General features: G+C 35.4%; 1 protein-coding gene across 2 annotated transcripts in view; it reads right to left on the bottom strand.

The window, feature by feature from the left end:
* The window catches only part of LOC142345285 (uncharacterized), a 55,881-nt gene that overhangs the window by 7,194 nt on the left and 25,631 nt on the right, over positions 1 to 23,056 (bottom strand). For both annotated transcript variants that reach the window (XM_075397266.1, XM_075397267.1), the window contains exons 6-8: positions 16,064 to 16,221; positions 10,475 to 10,549; positions 5,552 to 5,736 (exon numbers count right to left, since the gene is read on the bottom strand). In XM_075397266.1, the coding sequence (XP_075253381.1) occupies positions 5,552 to 5,736; positions 10,475 to 10,549; positions 16,064 to 16,221 (418 nt within the window). The remainder of the gene's footprint in view (positions 1 to 5,551; positions 5,737 to 10,474; positions 10,550 to 16,063; positions 16,222 to 23,056) is intronic.

The raw sequence follows: 23,056 nt of genomic DNA, 5'->3' as shown, positions 1-23,056 counted from the left end.
ACAGATTTGTAATCATAAATTTTAACCCTTGCGTATATCTCTATGTAAACCGTTGATGAGAAAAAATACTCTTAAGGTCAGGTTTTCTAAAACATATTATGAATAATACAAAAGGTGATTGTCTAAGGCAGTCAACATTACTCTCGCCATGATTGTCTCAAGTTTTATTCTGAACAGCACTAAGATTTTTTATCGGCTTCGTGCTCAAACACCTCTCTCTCCAGTAAGTTGAAACAACTTTGAAAGACAAGACAAACCAAACTAAAGCGAAAAAACCAAAAACCCAAAAACACTCTTACAAAGGGCTTGATATCAAAATAACGATCTATCTAAATAAAACAAAAGTTCTTATAATTCTTATTCACTTAGGCCCAGTCAAAGGAAATGAAAACAGACAGAAAGATGATCTCTTTTCAATTTTAAAACTTTTAACTTCTCTGCTTTTAAGCATACTCGTTAAACTTTCAGCCTTTTTGGAACTGAGGAAATATTTACTTCTCATTGCTTCATTAATTTTGCATAATTTTTTTGAAAAATTCCTTGTCCTGAAATATCTTGACGTTTGAGGCTACAACAAATTCAGCATAGTTGCTAGAAATAGCATGCAACTTTTTGAATGGTGTCAAGTTTCTAGGAAATACCAAACTCACAAAAATTCGCACCTTCACAATGCTGTTGAAGTCTCATACAAGAATATTAAACAGTACGTGAATTGTGCTCTTCTGTGAGTACTAGTGAGTAGGTGAGATAGTTTTGTACGTTCATAAAAGAAAGCAAATGGTTTTTGCATTGAGCCAAAAATTTGAGAACCCTCTAAAAATAATGTTTGGCTCCATTCAGGAAAGAGTATATTTCCTTATGAAAAGTACGTGCTTGTTTTACTAAACTGCTGAGCAATGTTGCAACACTTTTCAAGGAAAGCAAATTAAAACACCCCTTTGCAAGGCCCGTATCTCAATGCAAAAACAACAAGTTTTTTATATTTATCCCCAACGATTTTTTTATATTTATACATTATTTGACCGTGTCCACCGTGTTATAATAAAACCTTCTTTTCTTAGTGTTTTCTAAATGCCTATTCAGACGTATCCAAACAAAATAGTTCATTTGTATATATAATGTTTAATGAAATTGTGGGCTCTCTTATTGAATTGGGGAAGGAGGATATCGGAAAAGATACAAAAGATCCGAGAAAACAATTTTGCTGATTTATATCAAAGCTTGAGAACTTTTATTGCATTTTCCAGTCTATTCAATTTTTGTTCAGCTATTCTAAGTCATTCGTGTCAAACTGTTCGTATTATGCATGATCAAGTACTTTTCCGTTCCGTTTATTAAAAAACAAGCATACTGTTGTTTCCTTGATTTCAGCAAATATCATATTTTGCCCAATAACACTAATCTTCGTCCTTTGTTGTAGCATAAATATCTTACTTTATATTTTCTGATTTTTTTTGGAAGAATTCGCTCTAATTCAGCTTAAATGATCATCATTAAGAGATGATTAAAACGACAAGGATAAAACTATCATCATTGATTGTTTCGTTTTCGATTTCATTTTTCCCTACTTAAAAATAATTATGTCTCACTTTTAGACATTAAACTCATAAATAAAATGATTTTTAAATCAGTTCAATCAATTATGCATCAAAAAAAGCATTTGACACAGGTAAATGAGAGCGTCCCAAAAACAACTTAAAAATCTTGCGTCACATTGTGTTAATAACCAAAAAAGCGTCAGCTGACATCTTTCGGTACAAAAAATGACGATCAACAGATCAACGTAAAAAGCAAAGAACTTCTAATTTTAAGCATACATATGAAAAAAATATATTGTACGTGAGTTGAAACAGGTATCACCTGTCATTTATGATACTCAGGCTATGCATCAAAAAGTACGTGCAGAAATTCAAAATCTCAAAAATTTTTCCTTAACAAATGGAGTCAAAACCATTTTTAAAATGTTAGCTACTCGATGAGAGAATTGTAGAACGCATAGTTTCACATTATAGCGAACTTGCGCAGATCAAGCGACGCAGTTTAGAGATTATGTTTTATTTGAGTTTAGCATTCTCTTTCATAAGTAAATTTTTCGAAAGCGGCAGAAGGAGGAGTTCAGTGATTTATCTAATTAAACAAATCACTGAATAAAAGAATATTGAGCCATCAAATTATTTCAATAATGTAGCAAAATTGTATAAACAGATCAGGTCAAAGTCATTTTGTGTGGCTAGATGAAGTTAGTTCCAGACATCCACTCCAGATCAAACATAATTTCGAAGTGAACATAGTAATTGGAAGAGAATCAGAATCTCAATTTGAATTGCAGAAATCAATTTTTAACATGGGGAAAACACCGCCATGCCGATCAATCCCGTCCCCCCTTGGCTAGTTATAGTCAGACGACGTTAACCAATTTTTAATGGCTTGTACACCCATTAGTCCTCTGGGACCGGTATATCTTTCGGACCAATCCGACCACCCACCCCGTTACTAACAACGGAAATAACGTGATTTCCACATTTATTTATAATTTAAGGTATTAATTAAAAGTTTGAATAACTTATAGATATGGGCAACGGTAGATTCAAAACGAAGAAACATGCTTACGTTTCTAATTCAGTACCTAGAAAAACAAGTTTAAAGGATTTTTATTTTGTTTCCAGAGGAGGAAAATTGTTTATTTTTTCAATTGACAATTATCAGCACTTGATACGGAAAACAATTTTGTAGAGTGTCATTTGATGGGCATGACAATTGGTGAATAAATTATATCGGGCACTGGGAATCCGAAATTCATGTCTGATAAGAGCTGCGACACAGCCCGGTGGACGTACCGCATGCCCGTTTTGAGGCACGTAAACTGGACTTGCTCGTGGAGCATTGGTAGTAGCCTTATGATTTTTGGAGGGTTGGTGTAAATTTTCTAAAGGTTGCATTCTAATGGGTAAAAACGGAAGTCGGTTTCTCGGGATAACCCCAGTGCTGGAAACCAGAAATTAAGCTTTTTGAGCGGCCAAATGACTTTCAATTAGTAATAAAATGATAAACTGAGACATTTAGTGATTTCAAAAAAATCCACCCAGGTCGGTTATGACGAATGGAATTTTTGGGTCTCGGCAATCACGCCTCATTAACAAATAATAAAAGGCAAAAAATTCTCAGCGAAAAGCGTCAGATGGCTGACTTTTAGCGATCAGCCAGATCCCAACAATTTCTAAATAATTTTACATGATGACACTATGATTCCTTGATCACGAGATAAGACTATTTCTTTCTCTGACCTGAACTGGAGCTATCTCTTAAGTGAGTACTGGCCGGCTTAAGTGTGTACTATTGAAGGCTGGAATGAAAAAATTTGTAGGTAGGTGAAGCGATGGACGGCATTTCAACGACATTACTAGTTTATAACAATTTGACACCTCCATTGGACATGTGACCCCTCGATGAATCATGGAAGTCAAAATTTGAGTTTTTAGAAAAATTGGTTTTTTCAGGCTTTTTGTATTGTTAGGCAGGTCTTTGAAATTGATTCAAAAATAAATGCAACACTTTTTCGTTTTGGGTTAATGTAAGTTATCTAGGTAATACATGGCTTTTGCAGGGATTGATTACAGCTAATTGGTTTTAATAGGGGAGAAGCCTGGAAAAGGGTTTTTTCAAGCAACGTGCGCTGTTTACTCAGTAAACTGATTGAGATGACCTATGCAATATGTGTGATTAAAGCCCTCCTACCTAATATGACAGATTTCGATTATTAGATGTAGTTTTTACTTAAGGGAGAAAGTAATTGAGTTCTAGATCAGACGGCTTAGTTGGAGTAAACTTTAAAATCTATTTTGAAAAGCATGGAGAACAAGATAACGAAGTTAGCAAAAGCAAGATCAGTGGCAATACTGTAAACAATTGTCTACTTCTTTTGGGAAGTGAAACACGGATTCGTGTTATTATTTTTTTTACTTTTATAATTTGTCTTAAGATTGTTCTTTCCTCAGACGTGCAAATAATTTTCATAGCTTTTTGAGCCGATATTACGGGCCTTATTGAAAATTAACTTATTTCAGAACAATATAAGTTGCAACAGCGTACAAGAGTGGAAGAGGGGAACTATCAAAGTAACACAGTAGCGTTTGCTTCACAAATCAAGAAACCTTTGGTTTCGTTTAATTGGTCAACTTTCTGGGCAACAGGGTCGTTACACTGTTGGTATATTTGAACTTCAGAAGACGACCGGAATCATACAATCGCAAAGAGGCACAATTTGAATTCAATTGCCACTTTTCGACCTGTCATTGAGAAAATTGAATTTGTGAATCGAGAAAACATATTAAAAAAGTCAAAATAACACACGAGAACAAAAACTGTCCAAAATGAGTTCCCTTTATTTTTGAAAGTACCACCACGAAATGTGACATTCTGAAAAATTGTCATTTTTTGTTCCTTTTACTGCTCCTTCAAGGCTTCAAATTTGGCTTCAAAAATTATAAACACGCAATACTCTTGTATTTGAAGTCTAGAAAGAGACCGCGTTGGACAGATGGCGCAGTTTCAGGTTTGGGATATTGTAGAAAAAGCCGTAAACTAGGGATGATCAAATTTTTAGATGTAAAACTTTTAAGAAAATTTTTTAACTCCGGCCACGCTGACGTTTGTCGGGGTCGAAAAGGTCCGAAATTGTCTAAAGAAAGAAATGCACCCCCCCCCCCCCCCCCCCCCCCCCCCCTCCTATGGTACCTAGTAGAAAATCCCCCTTTATGTGGTTACATTTTACCACAATTTTGTTCTTGGCCTGCATTTTAGATAGCCGAATATCAGTTGACGCGCAAATGCGGACCGCTGTTCACAGCCCTGCCTCTCATGCGCTGTGGGATGTAATCCGGAAATTGCGGATCAGTTATCTTGGGGAAGCCGCGACGCGCACGCGCGCCCATCGACCCGGAAATTTTTGCTTTATATTCCAATTCGTTTAATTGCCATAGCATGACTTATTTTATTCTATTGTTTAACATATTAAACGCATGCGTGTAAAGTTATAAGTTATCTCTAACAAATTGCTCGCTTAAATTCTATTTAAGAATAACCCCCCCCCCCCCCCCCCCCCCGAAAAGGGGGGGGGGCAATTGTTGAAAAGATCCAAAGGTGTTTTATTATTCTGGAGGTTAACTTCCACACAAATGGTTGTGTCGAACTTTTTTAGTTCGATACAAGCATCAAAAGCAAAATTCGCATCTAATATTCCACTAATGCCGACCATCATCATCAAAATGCAGCACCTCAGTTCCAGAACCAAATTTAGGGGGGGGGGGGGGGGGGGTGCAAACAGGGGGTGCAAACGGTTATCTAGGATTGAGAGGCACAAACAGAAAAGATCCGGCCGGTGGCACTTAGCCTAATAAACCATCCCAGCGTACAATAAGCGATCGCTGCCAGATTAATCTTAGGCAGTCAACTTTAGGCTGAGTGCAATTGCCGAAGAGAAAATTGTGAAGACAGTCTACTAGGCTCTGAAGGAGGGGATACTGTATAAAACGATTCATTAATGATATCCTGCCTGTTAATTTCTCCCATTTGGGGTCGTTGTCCGATATTTTCGGCTGAGTGACAGTTAGGACAATGTACAAATTGAGAGAGCCAAGCAGTGTGATCACTAAATACGAGAATGAGACAACTAGCAAACCACGCGTGATCGAATTCTCCCTCGATTTGTTGCTGCCTCTTCCAGCCGACGGCGCAGTCCTGCGAAAATAAATATTAAAATAACATAACATAACTAGCCATGTTTTTCTTAATAGGGCGTTTGAAAAAGTTAAATACGTTTTCAATCCCTTACAACTTGTGATAGATTAAATTCAGGGATCTTTTCAACAATTGCCCCCCCTTTTGCAAAAGGGGGGGCTATTCTTGAATAGAATTTAAGCGAGCCATTTATTAACCAATCAGAGACGACTAATAACTTTCCACGCATGCGCATACTATGTTAAATTGAATTGAATAAAATACGCCATGGTATGGCAACTAGCCGAATCGGAATACAAAGCGAAAAGAATTTCCGACTGGCGGGTCGGTGGGCGCGCTTCGCGCGCGTCGCGGCTTCGCCGCGATAGCCGACCCGCGATTTCCGGATTACATCCCACAGCGCATGAGAGGCATGGCCATGAACAGCGGTCCGCAATTGCGCTTAAACTATTATTCGGCTATCTAGACTGTAGGCCAAGTAATATCGTGGTAAAGTATAGTACAGAAGGGGTGGCGATTCTCTACTAGGTACCAAAGGGGGGGCAATTGTTGAAAAGATCCAAATTCAGGATGTGGTTTAGTTGGGGACAGGAAACTTGAAAACTATGAACGCTTTCGGCTAATAGGTACACATCATATCTCTATTTAGTATCGCCGCATAACGTATTCTATTCAAAAACGCGACAAATGATACTAGTTTACACCGGGAAAAGCCAAGTAGAAGACACTAAAAAACAATATTAGCAACGTTTAAGAAATCGGTCAGTTATATGCCTTTCGCTTGCAAATTTAACCGAACATTTGATGTAACTTTACTCTTGGGGTACGGAGAAATTTGTAAATCGTTGGGTACGGACTAAGATTACCGCAATATAGTCTACGCTTAGACTTGCTGAAGTTTTGGATGGAGAGCCCATTTTGGGGTAATCCTGAGGTAAACAAGAAATCCCTAACAGGCAACGTTTTTGGATTGGAACACATCGGGAGTTTGTAATTTAAAAAATACCCGGAACGTAGTAATGAAAATAAATTACATTTTCAAAACGTAGGAAAGGTTATTTAAAATATCCACGGAATACCCTAGGCGGGGAGATAGTTGCGCATATAACGTATTCTATTCAAAACAGTGGACGTCAAGACCCAACCTGAGAGAAATAACTGGAAAATAAACTGGTCTTTCGATCAAAGTTTCTCCTGTAGAAAGTAAAGCTGCACATTTTCAATAATTTACTTTGGAATGTTTTTCGCGTCAAAATAATGACTTTTAGTAGGGTTTTCTTTTTTGGGTTGCAGTGGCGAAAGTTCTATTCCCGGGTTGACCGCCATAGACCTAGTCTAGACGTGGAATTTATGAAAAGACCAAAATTTTAGAGGGAGGGGCAAAGACCCGTCCATCGAATAGTTGTACGCAATAACCACAATTACTGTCCTGAAGTACTGCAATTTTAATTGTTCCGACGACCCACTTTAGTGGGGGAGGAACTATATATACTCAAATGGATTTTTTTTGTTCAGACAATTTTGGCCGATCGATCGTAGAGAGTTGTGAGTGGTATCATTAGAAAGCTCGTCCAGCGTAGAATATGGAATTAAAAAGATTTTTGCAATTTTTGCTTTTTATAAGGAGTTATCGAGGTTTAAAATTTTGTGAATACTAGACGTAATTCAGCTGTTTTTATTCACATTTTTAGTATTTTTGACAAAATTTTTGTCATTTTTGCTAAAATATGTAAAAATAGTGTTATTGATTTCATCTATAAATTTATCGCTAAAGATAGAGGAGAGCGGCGGAATTTTTCCATGAGATTTCTTTGGCTAGAATTTATGACAAATTTTTTAAACTTCATACTTTTTCTCAAAAACTTGACCAAATTAGCTTTTCTTAGCCCACTTGCTTTAAAATTGCTGGAAGTAGACTCCTTAAAACTGCTCCCATATTCCTCTTACGCTCGAAAAAGAGGTAGTTGTTCTCCAGCTGGCTGTAAGAGTCTTCTGGAATTATAATTTTGCCAGTTTTTTGCAAATTTTAACTCGATAATTGTACATAAATGTATTATTTATGTACAGTTTTTCAGTTTGGCAAACTGAAAAATTTTGTTTCAAAATTAATCTATTTCGCAACCAATCAAACAATTGAGCGTTTTGTTAGGCGCGCAGCAAAATTAGGGCTGATCTTGACCTGGCCATGGATCCTTACAATAAAAAATAACTAGATTTTATTCAGGCGCGAACTTTTTTCCAAAATATTTCCCCTATGTTTTTGTAAATTAATGACAAAAATTTAAATTCAGGGCTCAATTAATGATATATTCTATTTACAATAAACGAGGCCCAACGAGATTATATTATGGTTTCAGTGTTAAACTCATGGTTTTTATGGCTCTGAACAATCTTTTTCGTAAAAATTTTATAGACATTTTGAGTTTTGATTTCATTTGTTGTACTTTTCGTAGCCCAATGACTTAGTTTCCCCAACCAAACATCCTCATAGCTTTTTTGGAGGCATAAATGAAATTAGACAATTCTTTCAGTTGTTATCCAAGGACTTATGACTTTGAATATATTTGTTTTAAGGAAAAATCGGTGAATTTTTGAAATTTGCCACTGTTTTATCTTATTTCTTCCAACTTCGGGCTCAGTTTCAGCAAAAACAAGCAGAAACTGAACTCCCGTGAGTTATAAATTAATGCTGGTAACGGTTTTATATTCAACTAATGGTTTCTTCTGTTTGATACTACGCGTTTTCAATATTTTCAAAATTTTTTAGCACAATTGCATATTTTATGAGTTCAATTTTATTTCCTTGACAAAGTATCACATTATTAACCAGTCCAATTGAAGGAAAGCATAGTAGTAGGGAAATGCACAAAGTTGGAAAAAAGGCGTATCAGGACATGTTACTTGTTTACTTGTTTTTGTTGAACAGTTTATGCTTTTTGGGCTGAGACAGAGTTCTCTCGAAAAATTTTAAGCATTGTTTTTGTTTATGCCTATTTTTGTCTGTACTTTTGTTGTTGTACGCCATATACTTGATAGAAATAGGTCTCAATTGCTTCTCCAGGACGTATAACTCAACCTAGTTAAAAAATTCATTTAATAGCTGTTTGTTTCAAATTAAATTTAATAAAATAAGAATTTTTTTCAACAGTCTCCTTTTTGCTTTCATTATTGTTATCATAAATTTCAATCTTGCTAGTTAGAAACCTCATTTATTTTTGCTGATTCTAACATTTTTTTGTACGTTGTGACTGATTGCTTTGACCATTTACTTTCGTGAGAAACTTTCGAGATTTCTATACTGTCCAGTTTTTGGGTTTATTGTCATATCTACGCAGTCACTCTATCAGGAAGACTCGCTGAAGTTAAAATGAGGAGGAAAAAATGATTTAAGGTTCTTGCAGGTCACATCTCAAAATTATAGTGCCATGAACGGTTTGATGTCGTAAAATTGTTTGAAGTTTTGGCTTCTTTATGTATTTGTTGTTATTTTTTCAGGCCTTGACTTAGTCTCATTTTTAACAGGCCAAAAAGAACTTTTGAGGTGTGTCATCCTAATTCATCGCTTTTCGTTGAAATCATCAGTCTGTTATGACTTCTGAAAATATTTGTTTTCAAAATTATATTTGGATTTTTGAGCTTCGTCTTTTTTTAGTTAATTTTTTAGGTCGATTTGTAGCTCAGTCTCTTTAATCCAAGGTCAAAAATCGTTTCCAGTGAACTATAATTTAATGTTGATGAGGGTTTTAGCTTCAAACATTTAATTCTTGGCTTTTTTACTTTTGTTACTACAAAATTTTATATAAAGTTTGAGATTTTATTTATTTGTACATATTAAAGGAGTTATGTTTTCCTTTTAGTTTATAACAATAATCGTAAGTCCCATTGGCTTTAAAATTTTGCATAATTGAAAATTGTGTAATGATATGTCTCAGTTGCTTCTTATGGAGAATTAAATGAGCATTTTAATGATTTCAGTTGATACCTAATGACATTAATAACTGTGAATTTAATTGTTTTCAAAAATAGAAACGTATTTTTGAACTTCGCACCTCTTTGCTTTTTCTATCAACTAGTTAACCAGTCGCTTTGAGAACAGGTCCCATATCTTTTTAAATTAAATATTGGTTAAGTTGTTTTGTTTAGATTTTGTCTAATGCGAGTTTGTTTTTGTTATGATTTGTTTTTATTATAGACTTTGAGTTTTGGTCAAAAATAATGTTTGTTGTCTGATTTTTATTATTTTCGTGTTTGGTAGTCCTATTATCAACAACTTCCATTGGCCCTCTAGCGTGGCAATATTCTATTCCATTGGTTGTTTATTGAACGATATATATGTTTTTGATCTCTTCATCATTTGGTAGACAATTAAGTCAAGAATGTGGTTGAGCGGGGTGCGAACATTATGTGCGTACGCACATTACCGAGCCTTCTGGTTATACACAGATTCATTGACATGACTTTAGCTCTATGTTCAAAAGCGTTGGATCTTTGTTCTTGACCTTTGTTGGATCTTTGTCATTTAATTAAATTGTAAGTGCCGTTTGTGCATAATTTTATATGTACTTGTATGAAATGCAAACAATACGCTATAGCATGTGTAAGTGGATGGTGCAAATGGACGGGGGGGGGGGTCTTGAAACGTTCATCTTCAGGGTGAGATTAATGGAATTAGGTGAATTCTTTCGTTTTTCCTTTAAACAAAAAAAAATTAAACCACGTGCGATGATACTATACTGACTTGAGTTTGTAGATGATGGCGAAGTTGAGGACAAATAGAACGACGGCCGGCAGTCCACAGTAGAGAAAGGTCACACTATGAACAAATTACAAAACTATAAATATCATTTAACAGGCAGAACAATGTAAGTTCCTTTTCAAACAAATTTGAATCTAATAAGCGGTGGGTGAGCTGATGTCAGACCGTTAAAATCCATCAAGCGATCAGTTATCTTGAGGTCACCCCTCAGAGTTTTACTGAGTTAGAACGAAGTAGATTTACATTCTTTAATTTAAATTCTTTGTAAAAATAACTTAATGCAAACATGCGGTTCAAATAATATTGACTCTTCAAAAAGTGCTGATAGTTATGTGGACATTAAATTTTGACAAATAATGTCAACAATTTCTATGAAAAGTTTTGCTTTTGCTTGTGCTTTTCTGACACTATGGAAGAATTTTCCCAGGATGTGGGTGACCCGAGACAGCTCTGATCTGAACAAGGGTTGCAAAAGGGCGTAAACTGTGACCCTCTCACAGAGTGTGGCAGGACTACCTGCGTTCTGGAAAGCCTGATCAGGGCACACCGCACGGTCTGATCTCCGCGGTCTTTCGTGGTGTGATCAAGATAGTCTGAACAGAGCCCTTTCCAGAATCTGTACGGTCTGATCAGAAACCACTCCAGAGTCTGGAAATTCTGCTGACAACCAAGAGGTCCAACCATGAAAAAGGCCAGTCTCCCGAAAAAAAAAACGAAGGGATAATTAGCCATCAGTTACTTCAATAGTTAAAATTGTCAGTCGGGGTACCCCAGTGCGACACCCAAGTAGGCCTGGCAACCAAGTGCGCGACCAAAGTTGCGGCATGATGAGAACTAATTTCTTTCTGGATGTTCTGGTGCTCCCTTTCTGCGGAGCTACTCAGTCTGATCAAAGCTCGCATGGGTCGCGCAAATCATCCAGGTTGTGTTGAACTTCGCAAGATAGAGATGCTTATTATGCAGCCCAGTTTGAGGTCCCAGACCTAAAGTCGATATGTCCAGACCGAAATGAACGCACAAGGTGGCGTCGTGCGTTCAAAATTACACGGTCTGGAAAAGAAAATGAACGCACGATAGTCTGGACATATGCAATTTTGAACGCACGATAGTCTGGACATATGCAATTTTGAACGCACGATAGTCTGGACATATGCAATTTCGAACGCGCAATAGTCTGGACATAAGCAATTTTGAACGCACGAAAGTCTGGACATTGTGACTCGGAGCGCACGAAAATTTTTTGAATGGAAACAAGAATGCCAAAAACTAATGAGTCCATGTTTGACTAAACACTCTTAATAGAGTGCTCACTCAAGTGAAAGCTTTCTACCGAGAAAACCTCAACTCACTTGAGTTCAAAAGTTACAAAACATCGAACGCAGGAAAATTCGCATCCAACATTTTGCTTTGTTTAAAACAATTTCACACCTAGAATTATAAACCCTTGCTGAAATTGCAAAGCAAATCATACTTTAATAACTAGGACGCTGGCAGCCCCTTCAGCCAATACTTTCATCGAACATCTTTTATTAAACAAAATGTAGGAACTGCTTGGGCACTTCATCACAACCATCACCCTAACTTATCTATATTTGAAACGAATACATTATAAAAACGTTATCTGAACATGAACGCACGAAAGTCTGGACATACGCATTTTTGAACGCACGAAAGTCTGGACATAGGTGTTTTTGAACGCACAATAGTCTGGACATGAACGCACAAATGAGCGCACGATTTTTCATTTAGAACGCACTAAAGTCGGGTCATATAAGATTTTGAACGCACGAAAGTCTTGACATAGGGAGTTTTGAACGCACGATGAACGCACGAATTTTAATTTGGAACGCACTAAAGTCTGGTCATATAAGATTTTGAACGCACGAAAGTCTGGACATAGGGAGTTTTGAACGCACGATGAACGCACGAAAAATTTTGAACGCACGAAAGTCTGGACATAGGCACTTTCCGTCTGGGAGGGTCTGGAGATAGACACTTTCCGTCTGGGACGGTCTGGACATATCGACTTTCAGTCTGGCACCTCAACCTGGGAGTGTTAAAATCATAATTGAGCAACAGTGTCTGTTTTGGGTTGTTACCGGCAAATTTTTCTAAGTATAACTGTTTTACATATCTTGATATATGCGAGAAACTGCAAAATACATATCTTTTCAATTTGGGAGCTATAAATATCGGTAGAATCCTACTGTTCATCTTGACTTTCTGTATTTTCGATAAGCTATCAAACACCAATTTTGCCTAAATTGCTTCGATGTCTCGAAATTACATAAACAGCTTATTTAAAGGTCAAATATTCATGTGTCACAATTTGGATCTGCCTCTACAGATATTAAAGTTCGACGTTCCTCTACAGAGATAATGGTGTGGAATGAAAACGGAGCTTTTCTATGGTAGTATATAGGTTTGAAAGATTACAAAACCTGACGCTGATGTTATACTATTCACGTGGCATATTTTCCAGAAATATAATATGGGAAAATGAGGAACATTCTTTATTTATCATTATTTCAAGAATTATATTAGTCTAAGCAATTATACTAGTCCTGTGGTCTTTTTAATGTAATTTTTTGCTTGACTGAATTATCGTTCTTTTAACTTTTTGTCAAAAACGGGATAAAAAGGTTAAGGCTACAGAGAATTCAGTTACTGAGCAGCTCTCTTAGTATAACTAACTGAAGCTATTGAGAGGACATAAAATCAATAAAAAAAATCTGCAGTATCATTTTTTGCTGATGAGACCCCCTTAATGCCCTTCCAAATCCAACGATCCGTATTCCAAACCCTACATATCTTCCCCCTCCACTCCATCCAAGCCCCGTCTAATGAATTCTCTACTGATAGCCTCCGAAAAACTAAGCTGTTTGATACTGAAACCAACCGCTCGCCTGTCATGAAATGAAATAATTGATTACAATTCTTTGTTTTATTCTCACTTATTTCAGGTATTTCACATTCAGTTTATAGGAGAACAAACATTTCGTTCTTCCTTGTCCTATATATATTTTCTCTTGAAGAACGGTCTCATTAAACCTAGCTCTCTCAGTCGGTGATTTCCTAACAATAAGACTTATCAAAATGCAGAATTTCCAACAAATTTGATTGGTTGAGAAAATTAAAATACTACCTTTATGCGTTCAATTAGTCTAAATGGTACAAAACCCAATTCTCGATTATATATTTTGTACAAAAACTGGCCATGACTCGCGGGCCATGGCCATGCCTCAGCGGCCCCCCATGGGACTTGATATGAATCTATCGCAACCAAAGGCGAGAGCGGTCCCCCCAATTATATAAATTTTTTCGGCTTATCGCAATTTCTGATCAATTTTACGTTAACATTCATGTCCTATTTTACAACATGGATTTTTTGATGTGCAATCAGACATACAGAGAACAAAATTTTAATTTTCTCAATTTGGACTGGCCAGCAATAAAATTTCTATATGTTGGTACGTCTGTTGTTTTCAGATTTATCCACCTAGTCTTATCACCGTTCTTGCCTATTCTAGCTTTTCTCAAGTAAATAAGCTCCTTGAACAAAATTTTGATAACATGAGCTAATACAAGTCAACGACTCACAAAAAGATGTAACTCTTGGCACTATATAGCGACCTAGAATACAACAAAAATTGATTGGTTCGGTGGAATTACAAACAAGATTAATTAGGTTAGTTTTTTTTTATTTTTCAAATTTTTTTCAAGCGACATCAATAGACCGGTTTAGGCTTGTATGAATGTCTCTCGAGCAACGTATCTACTGATGTAATCCCCAGTCGAGACCTGGAATTATTAAAAGACCGCCTTCGACAGATTTAAGGTATGAAAAGACTGTCCTCGACAGATATTGAGTATGAAAAGAATTTTTCCGAACATAATGTGATGTCCAGGACTTTGGCTAGAACTAATATAACCGTCCTAGAATTTGGCTGGAATTAAAACATACGTCCTTAAATTTGCCTGGACAAAAAACGTGTTCTAGAATTCGGCTGGATCGATATCGGTTGTTCTGGAAGTTACCAGCTCCTTTCTGGAAAAGTAGAGAAATTATATGGTCGCTGAAAAACAGAATTGTCGATGAAGTATTGAACTTATGAATTTAAAGACATGCTACTATAAATTTTCTTTGGTCAATCAAAAAATTGTACCAAAGAAAAAATGCCTCAAAATAATGTCTTTATCAAAAAATCTAATTGGAATTCATTGGCTACCAAAAAATTTAGCTACCAAAATTTGTTTATAAAGAAGAGCCACTATGGTGTTACAAATTTGAAAAGGAACGTGAGGGTCAAGGTGAAGATCTTCATCGAGATTTAAAAAATTGTCCAATAATAGAATATTGGTATAGAAAACTTGGTTTTGTTCCCAAAAACGTTACCGATGCCTTATAGGCTTTCCCCAATTTTTCTCACTGTGTGTGTTTGTGTGTGCGGGTTTGCATGTGTGGTGTGTGTGTTGTTGTTAGATGTTTCTTTATATTTATTTGTTGATGTTGGGCTTTGCATTATAATTTTCAGCAGCTTCTTCACATGTAAATTTTTCATTTTTCTTTAAAGGACAAACTAGGGTGATGAGTCGGTCTGTATGACATAATCTGATCCACGAAAGCTATTGTCCTTCTGTTTCATACTATTTTGACTTGTTTTTGGTGCATTTGATGTTATATTTATACATACAATGTACTCAAAACTCAGGTTAGAAGTAACCATGAACCGCGAAAAAGCACCATTTAATTTGGTTTATGAAAAGAATTTGGTTGGAGCAGGTTGGTATATGAAAATAGTCTGGATGGATGTATGAAAAAAATTGGATAGAAGCAGGTTTTTATATTAAAAGAATTACGATGGAACCAGGTTTGTATATGAAAAGAATTTGGCGGGATGGAATTTTATATGAAAATAATTTGGATGGAACTATAAAAAGAATAAACCTAGACTTTAACTAGGGTCCTCGACCGTGTAATTTAATTCAATATTTACCCCTACCTGGAATTAAATGGTCTTTTCATAAATTCCAGGTCTCGAATAGTGATGTGCAAATCTAATCTAATTCAGCCTCGTTCGGATTTTTGAGATTGGTTATGCTCATTAAATTGTGATCAGACTCGAGCTTGTTCTAACCGACTTGAAATGCCTACTTCTATTCATTACAAAGAAAAGTTGTTCAATTTAACTTGTGATCAAATACTTCACAAATATTGCTAGCCTGATCGAAACTAATGCCGAGTAAATGCCTTTTTCTCGGAACTTCACATAAAATGTGTCTGAAAAGAAAAACGAAGGAAAGGTCGTATCATGGGCAGGTCACCGAACCATTGTCTGCTCAAATTAGGTCTGACATTTGTCGGATATAATAAGGTTACAACCCGAATCCACTACTTATACAGAAGTACCTCCGATCAATATAATGGTTGCTCTGTTATAACTTACTGTTATAAATTTATAATGGTTGCTCTGTTATAACTTTAAAGGACCTAATGTATTACAATATAGATAGAAAGACTCATTTTTTGGATGTTAATATCATGAAGAGAAAATGAGCGAAATTGCGGGCCTGTAGTGGAAGTAGAATGTCTGTAGTGTTGGTGAGAGGGATGAGTCAGTGAGACAGGCCCCGTTTTCCAGAGTAAACATCCACAGGTTCCCACACAACAGTCCAGATACCACCACATACGTCACCCCTGTAGCTGCCACCGGGTACCACAGCTTGTCCTCAAACAAACGTAACTTTCGATAATCCATATTATTAAGGCAATGAATTTAAATATGTATAAGAAAATGACTGTATCCCAACTTGTTTCATAAGCTAAACTGATCATATAGCCCCTAAAAAGGGGTATTTAACAGAATGTCAAACTATAACTTGTGTCTATGCTGTTTTTTGATACCTTGCAAGCGCATGACTATCTAAACAGAGGACTAAAACTCTTTCAAGTTTGGTTTACATACAAACCAAAAAATACTAGAGAAGGACTCTCTAGAATAAACTAGAGAGATTGAGTGCTGCACTCGGAACCAAAATGACCGCAAAAAAACATAGTTCCTTAAATCATCAAAGTTTCGTGAGTGGTCGAGCATAATGCGTATAAAGAGCTCATAGCGACTAATAGAAAAAAATTGCTTGGGCTGAGTTCTCTACTCAACTATTCCGTTCTTTTCCACTTTTTTGAGAAACAAACAGAATTTTATGCTAGCCCCAAACTTTTTCTTCAGACAATTTCAGGACATCCCAGAGTAACTTATGTCGTATCAATTACAATCTTTTTCCCTCTAGAACTTCACAATGAAGAGATTTTGCTGGTCTACTTCTGAAAGAAAAAAGTTAATTCAATTTGAAATTTGAGCAGATCTGCTTTATTAAGAAATGTTCACTAATCTCACATTTTTTCAATACAAAACTTAGTTTATTTGAGAGCATACAATATAACTGATATTGAACTCTAAAAAAACTGTTTCAGAAAAGAGTTAGTACCGGATTTTTTCGTTTATGACCATAATTGTGACCATTCCAATTCTAATTTGAACAAATGTTTCCATTCCAATTTTTTCCTTTATGGCCATAATTGTGACCATTCCAATTCTAATTTGAACGCGTTTTTGTTGCATTAACTTGTTTAGAATCTTTTTGATGCTCTCTAAATCTTGAAATCAATATCAAGGAAAAATCAAATGTTATTTTTCTTGAAAAGTTAATGTTGCGTAAGATCTTCACATTTTTGGGCCGATTGGTTGAAATTTTGTTTACTTTACCAGTTTTGAACATATATCACTTTCTTTAACATATACGGCTGTTTTTCCCATCCCTTCCAAAAGCGGTAAAATTAATTTGAGACAAGGCTTAGATATTTGTTAATTGTTCACTTTTTGTGAAGTTTAGTAGTTTTGATATCTCAGTTTCGTTTAGTAGTGTTGAAAAAAAATGATTCAGAGAATTCGTTTGGACAGTTTTTCGAAAGAAATCATGCATGTACATAAAACTGGTCTGTTTTGAATGAAGTTTTGAATGATGCAAAGTTTTGAGTAAGAGCCGTAAAGATTGTTTTAGAGGCAAAAAACCAATATAGACCTTTCATGTCAAATTTTAACTTATGTGCTCAAGAATTGACTTTTGCTAAAGGTCTCAGAAAATTGCGTGAGTCGAATTGAATTCTTTATGATAACTAAAAACGATCAATTTTATGCCGAAGTCCATTTACATTCATACTGCTTCGGAATTGAAAACTGGACTCGATGCTTAACTTTTATTCTTAACCATGCTTCTTAACCAGCACTTCACCATTATCATTAAGCAACATTTAGCAAGCCAATTGTGATAATACAAGCAGTCTCCAACTGGTTTGGCAAAGATTACTGACTAATGCTTGGTTTTTGAAAATATTTGTTCTCTGTTTTTGTCATTCAGTTAAATTTTATGCATTCATTTAAGTTTTTGCTTTTTTCTTTTAGTGTTGTTTCCCAATTTTAGTTTTCACGCACGTTTTAAAATACACTTACTCAAACAGCATCTGTAACCTATGATGATTATTCAGGTCCTCTGAAAATTTAAAAGTTTTTGCTGTCAGTGATTGCTATCCTTACAGCTCGCTCAGAGCAATAAAACAAAAACAAAAACTTTTTTAACACCTAAAAACTCGGGATAGTGCAGGCAAATTAATCAAAAATGATGTCCAGTTTTTTGCTGTCAAATTGATATTTTGTTAATTAAGTAGCTGTGTATAGATTTTTGCTCCCCGCCAATTTTTTAAGTGTTTCATGATTCGAAACTGCTAAAAGTGATAGGCAAAGACACGAATGGTGAAAGGCATCCAATAGCTTCAAAGAAAAATCTTCCGAACACTTAAAATGAATATGAGATAGAATAGTAAAACAAATCTCTATATGTAACTGCGGTGAATAAATATGAAGTTCGGCGTAGGCATGAAGTTCAATCAATTTTTTTTTCTTTTGACATTTACTCATTACATTTTGACATTTTTTGCAGCTGGCTGAAACCAAAATCTTAACAAATGAAAATCTTGCTGCATTGCACTTTCCAATGCAGTGATATAATGCATTGTTTGTACATAAGATTGCTGGAACTTTTTTGACGTGTACAGTAGCACGCGATCTTTCTTTTTTGTTCAGTATTAGGGGAAGTTTTCTTTGTGAAGATCAACAACCTTGTAGATAGACCGGGTCGATAAAAAGAATTGAACGGAATATCTGTTCAAATAAAAATCAACACTTTTCTTCTCGAGTTTCTTCATACTTCAGGCCATGAATTAACTTCAAGGTTATCTGACGAATCCAAATGATTCAAGCCTATATATCCATGTAACATGTAAAAAATCATCTTTGCTCAATTTTGAAAGTTTTTCTGAATAATTGCAGTGTTCTGCAATTTTTGCGCAAAATTTAGTCCTAGAGTTGTTGTGTTTCTTACGGAGCATCATTATTCGTCAAGGCGGTTAAGGGTTTTTATTTTTTGACCGCAGAAACGTGATCCTATTGATAAAACACAGTACACAGATGCAATATATATATATATATATATATATATATATATATATATATATATATATATATATATATATGTATTGAAATCTAAAATGATGATCTTTCAGATCAAAGTGCTATCATACAGAGTTGTTACGGAACAAAATTTTGGTGTCATTACAAATTAATAACTTTGGAAACGAAGACCTATTAAGGCAAGAAATATGAACTCTAGGACGAATGAGAACATGAACTAAATAAATAATTGATCTAAACCGGAGTGGGGAATGGAGGCCGAATAATAGATTACCGAACATGCAAGCCATACTAAAATATCAGAAATAATCAATTTTTATGGTTGTGCGCCTTTATAGTGTTCTTGAAAAAAAATTACACAAATTCATAAATTCTTGGAACATTGAAGTATTTGGAAGTAATTTTTTGGTTTAAGTTTTTTTTGCTGAGTTAAGTTTATGCCAATTAACATATCTTTAGTGGGCCCATTACTGTACGCAATTTTGCAATTTTTGACAAACAAGTAGTTTTTGCTGAGAAATAAAAATGATCAAAAGAGATCCTTCAAATAAATTTTCGACAGAAAAATTTTAATGTTCGAGCAGAAGCTGTAAAAAAGGAATAACCTACAGAAAAACAAACTATTTGTCAAACCCAAATAAAAATTTCGGCAAGCAAATTAAAAGAGACCTAAATCCAGTTAATATGCTAAAAACAAAATGTTATTAATGCGACAGGACAACAAAAAAATCTCAAAAAAACGAAATTGTCGCTAACTGTTATAAAAAAATCGCTGTATCAAATCCAATAAAGTTCATTTAATATATAAACACGCAATGAAGACTACCTTCTAAACTCATGACAACTATAAGCTTTCAACTATCAACTAAAAAGTTGAACTAAATTGAACTAAATTGCACAATTTTTAGCAGTCTGAGAAACCAATTAACTTTGCTATTAGAGCTAATAAATCAGAAGACGACAAAACAATAACGTGTAAACGCCAAAAACATAATTTCACAAATTGTTTTACGCAAAAACAGTGTTGAAGCCAAAAAAAAAGTTGGAGCACTTTGCTGAAATAACAATACACGCCCAATGGCTTTAATTTGAACGTAAATTTGATCAATAATTATAAACTTGTTTTTTTTAATCATTCTGGTCTCTAATTAGCATTTAAAAAAGGTAAAAGACTCAAAAATGGTCAGCGACACATCTAAAAGTCTACAATTAAACAAAACTAGCCCTGCTACCAATTTCACCAATTACACGTAATTCTTCAAAATACTAGCCAAAAATCAAATTTGACAAAAAACAGAAAAACATTTACTGTCTGAAAGTATTCAATAACTTCACTAATTGATCTTTAGATAATGAGTTAGACCGTTGGAAAAATGAACTCAAAAATAAATGAATTCATGAATTAATAAATGAATTAGTATATTGAAACAAATGCATTTTTGATGAACAGCGATTTAAATAAGCAAAAAGCGGCCAAACTTTACGTTCCAGAACGCTTTCCAAGAACTGGAGACACAAATAGCAATAATCTAATCCAGCGGTGATTATGTTAGCATTGTTAATCTCTTCGATATGCAATACCCGTCAAATCGGAGGATTTTTGCTAAAAAACGATAATTGGTGCAATCAAGCATAACTTGTAGCATACCAAATTGTGCTGAATTCTCAAAAGCTTAGCCGAAGTTTTAGCCGAAGAAAATCATTTCAAACAATTAGGCAATTCTGTTTCATCTCTAAATGAAAAATCAAAACTCATTCTTTGAGAACAATTTCAACAGAAATTACAAAAAATGAGAAGAAAACAACGGAAATTAGGCTGACGTTTACAAAGTTTTAAAACTGCTTAGCTCCCCGGAAAAGTGAAAGTCAAAAAAACTCAAATTTAAATATAACGCTTGACAGCTTTTTAAAGGTACCAATCGCAATTCTGTACAACAAATATATCGATCGGAGAAAATTGAGTGAACTAGTAAATCATGTTGAGCATATAGTTCCTCCCTTACTAAAGAGGGTGGACACAATAAAACATTCTCTATCCTTAAAAAAGCCCAGAAATATATGATATGTCTCTCTTTTTGTGACATAGTAGGAACTGAAAAAATTGGGAGCCTGGCAAAATTTAGATCTGCAGAGAGCTGAATCCTGTACTGCGTGGTTTATGTCGTTTCTGACGAAATGTGGCTCAGGAAAGAAAGAAGACTAAATCAACACAGACGGTATCATCTAGTACCTACAAGTAGCAAATTTGTTTTCTTAGTACCTCACGCCAAGACTAAAAATTAGGACCCTAAAGAGCCCTAATGACATATAAAATACAGCTTTTAGAGATATCATAGTAGCAATTCAAAACCACAGTTCCATTAAAGCGAGAGTATTAATGGTTAAGACAGCTAAATTTTTCTCTTTCATCCAAGACGCAAAATAGTCTATTGAAAACTTTCTGGCGCGTCTTGGAGAAGAATTAGGCTACCTGGACTTCAAAACTCTTCGAATAGCACCCAAGCCTTAGTAGGTATTGGTGAGACTAAATTTCATCTCAAGTTCAGAGACCACAAGTCAAAATTTAAGGAATAAGACGGCATAAACAATGTTCCAGTGACAGCTCTTTCCAGAAAGATAGAAAAATGACAAAACAGAAGTCAAGGAGGTGCGTTTGCAAGTTCCTCAACAGGTAAAAAACCGGAAAAAAACAAGATGTGGGATTCAATTTCAAAAAGACCTTGAAATACACAAGTGAAAATTTCACTGCTAATAAAGGCTTTGATAAAATGTGCAATGGATTAGCTAGGACACTCAGCAGGAAGACTTGTCCAGCTGTCTTTTCAACTAAAAAAGCAAAACCTGTAACAAATGGGGCACCTTGCTAATTCGTCCGGAAGCAAATTCCAGCCTAGGACAGATAGCTTTGCCAACACAAAATTTTCTCCGAAGTAGAGGGTAAGCCAGGTGGTAATGACATCTTGTGAAATTGTGACGCAAATATATAATAAATAGGAAAACGTGCTTCATATGTCAATGACATGAGAGTATGTTACAGAGATACACAAAAATTGCACCTCGATAGTACCCAGATATCATGAACTATCTGGCATAAGATTGGTTTGATGGAAAATCCGGCGTCTTGAGTCCTAATATGGTAATCATCTGACGCTTCTTAGATTACTAATGCGTGAGTTTCAGTGGAACGGAGTTAGGTGTGGGCAACAACAACCATCAACAGCGCAGTCCCCCAAATCATTTAATCTGCTTGGGAGAAAGACATACTGACCCAAGGAATCATCAAAGCAGTTCCTGACAGGAAACTTCTTGCAGAGACTTCAAAAATTCAAAGTTCGTGTGATACTGCAGGCCTCCTCATGGCTTGAACAGCTATTCATCAATTTTCCTGAAAGACATCGTGTCAGCTGGCAAAAGAATCAAGAGTGTCGTTATTTTAAAATTGATTTACTGTTATGTGGAACAATAAAGGAGCAATGAGTAAAGCGAATGCTTGCAGTCAAAAATTGACAATGTGAGAAAAATTCCAATATCATTGAAAAAAATTCAACGCAAAACTGGTCTTAACTGTTGGTTTTTATGGTTATTTTTATTTCTAAACAAAAAGCACCCGATCCTAATTTTTCTAAAGGTACTACTCACAACTCTGTACCACGGATATATCAATCGGAGAGAATTGATTGAACTAATAAATCCTGTTGAGCATATTGTTCCCCCCTCACTAAAGTTGATCGCCGCAATAAAACATTTTCTATCCTTAACAAAGCCCTGAAAAATATATCACTCCTTCTATGACATATCAGGAAGTGGAAAAATTGGGAACACAGGCTCACACTTCATTTAATTGAATGTTTTAACTGGATGTTGGTAGAGTGACGTCATTGAATAATAACTTCTAATATGAACCTATTGATAGCTTCAAATTTGAGTACGCCATAAGTTTATCCGTGTACAAAAACCAAAAAATTTGTGCTATCTTCAATATACCCACCATTAGTGACGATCATAAACCCAGTAGCCGAGCCATCCTGTACATATC

The sequence above is a fragment of the Convolutriloba macropyga genome, chromosome 9 (genome assembly GCF_964194025.1).
Source record: "Convolutriloba macropyga chromosome 9, txConMacr16.3, whole genome shotgun sequence".
NCBI classification, from domain to species: Eukaryota; Metazoa; Xenacoelomorpha; order Acoela; family Convolutidae; genus Convolutriloba; species Convolutriloba macropyga.
The sequence above is the reverse complement of the archived record's forward strand: the minus strand, read 5'-3'. Positions and strand labels throughout refer to the sequence as shown.